This window comes from Grammomys surdaster, unplaced genomic scaffold, assembly GCF_004785775.1.
Source record: "Grammomys surdaster isolate TR1022 unplaced genomic scaffold, NIH_TR_1.0 126109, whole genome shotgun sequence".
Classification (NCBI taxonomy): Eukaryota; Metazoa; Chordata; class Mammalia; order Rodentia; family Muridae; genus Grammomys; species Grammomys surdaster.
In genome coordinates, this window is record NW_021620917.1 from 4,471,874 (window position 1) to 4,476,053 (window position 4,180).

A 4,180-nucleotide genomic window follows, 5' to 3' on the forward strand; every position below is an offset into this window, starting at 1 on the left:
CCTAGAATCCCCCAGTGAGGGGCTGGGGTGTGGCTCAGTGGTAGAGCACACACCTAGTATACACAAGGTCCTGGGTTTGATCTACAGTATCTCAGGGGGAAGGAAGAGCAATGGTCGGTGGGTCCCTTGGCTGATGCCTGATCCAGGGGTGATGCTTATCTCTGCTTTACTTTAGTTTGCTTTGAGTGAACACGTAGCTCTTCCCTGGCAGGCCTTCCACTCCCGAGATGAGGCGCAGACACAGTACTCACAGTGCTTAATTGAGAAGGACAAGTACCGGAAGCAGATCCGTGAGCTGGAGGAGAAGAACGATGAGATGCGTATTGAGATGGTGCGGAGGGAGGCCTGCATTGTCAACCTGGAGAGCAAGCTGCGGCGCCTGTCCAAGGACAACGGCAGCCTTGACCAGGTAGGCCTAGCTAGCCATGTCCCCGTACCCACAGCAGAGTGTCCTCCAATCTCTGCTGGTAGCTGACCAGACCAACTCTAGCTCACACTGTCATTGTGTCCCCTGCCCCCACTACCGTGTGTGTGTGTGTGTCTGTATGTCTGTGAGTATGTCTGTGTGTGTCTGTGTGTGTGTATGTTTGTGTGTGTTTCTGTGTGTGTGTGTCTGTGTGTGCCTCTGTGTGTCTCTATGTGTGTGTCTGTGTGTGTATCTGTGTATGTATGTCTGTGAGTACATCTGTGTGTGTGTCTACCTGTGTGCATCTGTGTGTCTGTGTGTGTGTGTATGTTTGTGTGTGTCTGTGTCTGTCTGTGTGTGTTGGTGTGTGTGTATATGTTTGTGTGTGTTTCTGTATGTGTGTGTGTGTCTGTGTATGTATGTCAGTGAGTATGTCTGTGTGTGTCTATCTGTGTGTGTCTGTGTGTGTATCTGTCTGTGTCTGTGTGTGTATGTTTATGTATGTGTAGCTGTGTCTGTCTGTGTATGTCTGTGTATGTTTGTGTGTGTTTCTGTGGGTGTGTCTCTGTATGTGTCTATGTGTGTCTCTATGTGTGTGTCTGTGTGTGTGTCTGTATATGTATGTCTGTGTATGTGTGTGTGTATCTGTGTGTGTTTCTGTGTGTGTATGTTTGTGTGTGTGTAGCTGTGTCTGTCTATGTGTGTTGGGGTGTGTATGTGTGTGTGTTTGTGTGTGTTTCTGCGTGTGTGTCTGTGTGTCTCTATGTGTGCCTGTGTGTGCCTGTGTATGTATCTCTCTGTATCTGTCTGTGTGTGTGTGTATCCGTGTGTATCTGTGTGTGTGTCTGTCTCTGTGTGTGTGTGCCTCTGTGTTTGTGTCTGTGTGTGTCTATATGTGTGTCTGTGTGTGTGTCTGTCTCTGTGTCTGTGTGTATGTTTGTGTATGTGTAGCTGTGTCTATGTATCTGTGCGTGTGTGTGTGTGTGTGTGTGTGTGTGTATGTATGTATGTGTATGTGTATGTGTGCACATGTACCCAGGCCTCTGGATGGCTGGGTGGATAAAGGTACTTGCTCCCAAGCCTGATGACCTCAGTTCCACCCCTGGGACCTACACAGTCCCAAGGACAAAACTATCTCCCTCCAAGTTAGGAGTTTCAGTGACATTCCAGGCTGGCCGCTGCCTGGCTGAGTAACTCGGGTCACTTTTCTAACTTTCTGTGCCTCTCAGTGGATCACAGCCAGCAGTGAGCCTTCCCTTGGCACTCTCTGGCAATGTGGAAGGTCACCAGGATTAAGATACCTGGTGCTTCTTAAAGTCACTGGTGCCCATGGGTGAACACTCATTAGTAGACAGAGATGCAAGTAAGACTACGTCTCCCAGGAGCCTCCTTGACACCTAGACATAAAGGAACACTACTGCCATCCCTACAGGTGACATGTGATTGCTATAGCTGAGGGTCTCCCAGATTCTGTCCTGAGCAGAGACTGAATAAGAATACAACAGCCTAAGATGGGTCAAGTGTTTACCAGGCAGGCATGAGGAACTGAGTTCAATCCCCAGAAGATGTGCTTAGAAGTCGGGGAGGGGCAAGCATGGTGGTGGGTACCTGTAGTCTCAGCACTGGGGAGGTGGAGACACACAGATCCATGGGGCTTGCTGCCCAGCTAGTCTGTACTATTGGATGAGTTCCAGGTTGTGTGTGTGTGTGTGTGTGTGTGTGTGTGTGTGTGTGTGTGTGTGTGAGAGAGAGAGAGAGAGAGAGAGAGAGACTGTCAAAAATGAAAGGTGCCAGCATCTGAGTAATGACCTCAAATGTTTTCTCCAGCCTGCACACCTCATACATATGTGCACACATCAGAGAGAGAGAGAGAGAGAGAGAGAGAGAGAGAGAGAGAGAGAGAGAAAACGAGAACATAGAACAACCATGATGGAAAATGCCATGCAATTAAATCCTGATTTTCAAGGAAAGAGAATATAGAATTGACAGTTAGGCACAGGCAAAACTGTGGTATCTGAACTGTGTCGTATATTTCAAGTTCAAGGGCATCATGAAACCCATGAAGGAAGCCTTCTCTTTGTGGTTCCAGAAAGACTCCTTGCTTGAGGAGTTCTGGAGGCCATGGGCCCCACCTGGAAGGCCCCTCGTCAGACTTCTCCTGGCTACGGAGACTATTCAGCTTCCGGTCTTGCCAATGTGCCTCTTTCTCAGGAAGACCTTCCCTGACCCCTGTAGCGGAACTCAGGAGTTCCAGGGCTGTGATTTCATCCTCAGAATGTGGCAGCTATAATTTGTGTGAGCCCCACACAGGCCCCTCTACAGTAAGCCCAGCGCTAGACACAAAGCTCCTCCAAGAGTAACCTCTAGATGTCTTCATGAAGCTAGGGTCTCCTCACCCATACTGGGCCAGGAGCAGCACAGATGGTAGCCTAACCCTGGAGATGGCATGAGCCAAGACCAAGAGGCAGACGCAGCCAGCAGGTGGCCAGCAAGCGATGGTCCCAAATGTCTGTTGAAGTGGAAAGCATGAGAGATAGGAAGGAGGAGCAGACCCATGTCGAGGTGTGCTGACGAGCCAGGACATCCAGGTGGAGTCATGGAGTCAGAAAAGAGCAGCCCGGGCTGAGTGTCACACTTGGGGACCCAAGGAGGGGGATTGTACCATCAGCCAATATGCCTTATGAGTGCTACCAACCTTCCCTCACGCTCATCCCTCTTGTCTAGAGTCTGCCTAGACACCTTCCAGCCACCATCATCTCACAGAACCTTGGAGACACCAGCCCCAGGACCAACGGCCAAGAAGCTGATGACTCTTCAACCTCAGAAGAGTCTCCCGAAGACAGCAAGTACTTTCTGCCTTACCATCCGCCCCGGCGCCGGATGAACCTAAAAGGCATCCAGGTACTCAGGGGCACGGGTGGGAGACAGACGGTGGCATGGGAGCCCCATGCAGGCTCTGCTTGGTGTGACTTGACCTGTTACAGTCCTGGACAGAAGTCATGTTTGCTTGCAGGTGTTCATTTGTTTAGAAAGCAAGACCATGCATAAGAGAATTGTCTTCAGATTCCCTTCCCAGGCCCTATGTTGGGAGCTCACAGCACAGCACTGTCACTTTGGTTGATACCCAGGGAGATCCAGGACATGTGTCTGGCTCTGAGGGAGTTCATGAGTCAATGGGTGGCTAAATGGGAGGGTAGACGTGTAGTTACACCAATGGGTAAATGCATGCATGCATGGAAGTTTGGGTAGGTAGGAGGATGAAAGGATGGATGTTTGGGAGGATGAGTGGATGATGGATGAATGGCTAGTTACATGGATGGATGGATGGATGGATTAATAATGACTGGATAGGATGGTGGATGATGGAGGACTGGGTAGATGGATGGATGGTTACAAGAATGAATGGTTGATGGATGAGTGAGTGAGTGGATTGATGGATTGAGAAATGAGTTATTACATGAGACATGGAATGGTTGCTGTATGGATAGATGGGAAGATGGTGGTTGGATAGTTACACAGATAGATAGTAGATTTGTGGTCAGGTGGATGGACTGTTGAGTGGATAAGAGGATAATGGATGGGTGCATGAATGGATGGATAAGTATGGGTGTATGGATGGATGGATAATTACATGGATGGCGGATGGATGGATGGATGGGTGGATGGATGGATGGATGGATGGATGGATGGATGGGTGGGTGGGTGGATGGATGGATGGATGGATGGATGGATGGATGGATGGGTGGATGGATGGATGGGTGGGTGGATGGATGG

General features: G+C 49.6%; 1 protein-coding gene across 2 annotated transcripts in view; it reads left to right on the forward strand.

Moving 5' to 3' along the window:
• The window catches only part of Card11 (caspase recruitment domain family member 11), a 135,400-nt gene that overhangs the window by 106,672 nt on the left and 24,548 nt on the right, over window positions 1-4,180 (forward strand). For both annotated transcript variants that reach the window (XM_028756136.1, XM_028756137.1), the window contains exons 9-10: window positions 212-409; window positions 3,131-3,307. In XM_028756136.1, the coding sequence (XP_028611969.1) occupies window positions 212-409; window positions 3,131-3,307 (375 nt within the window). The remainder of the gene's footprint in view (window positions 1-211; window positions 410-3,130; window positions 3,308-4,180) is intronic.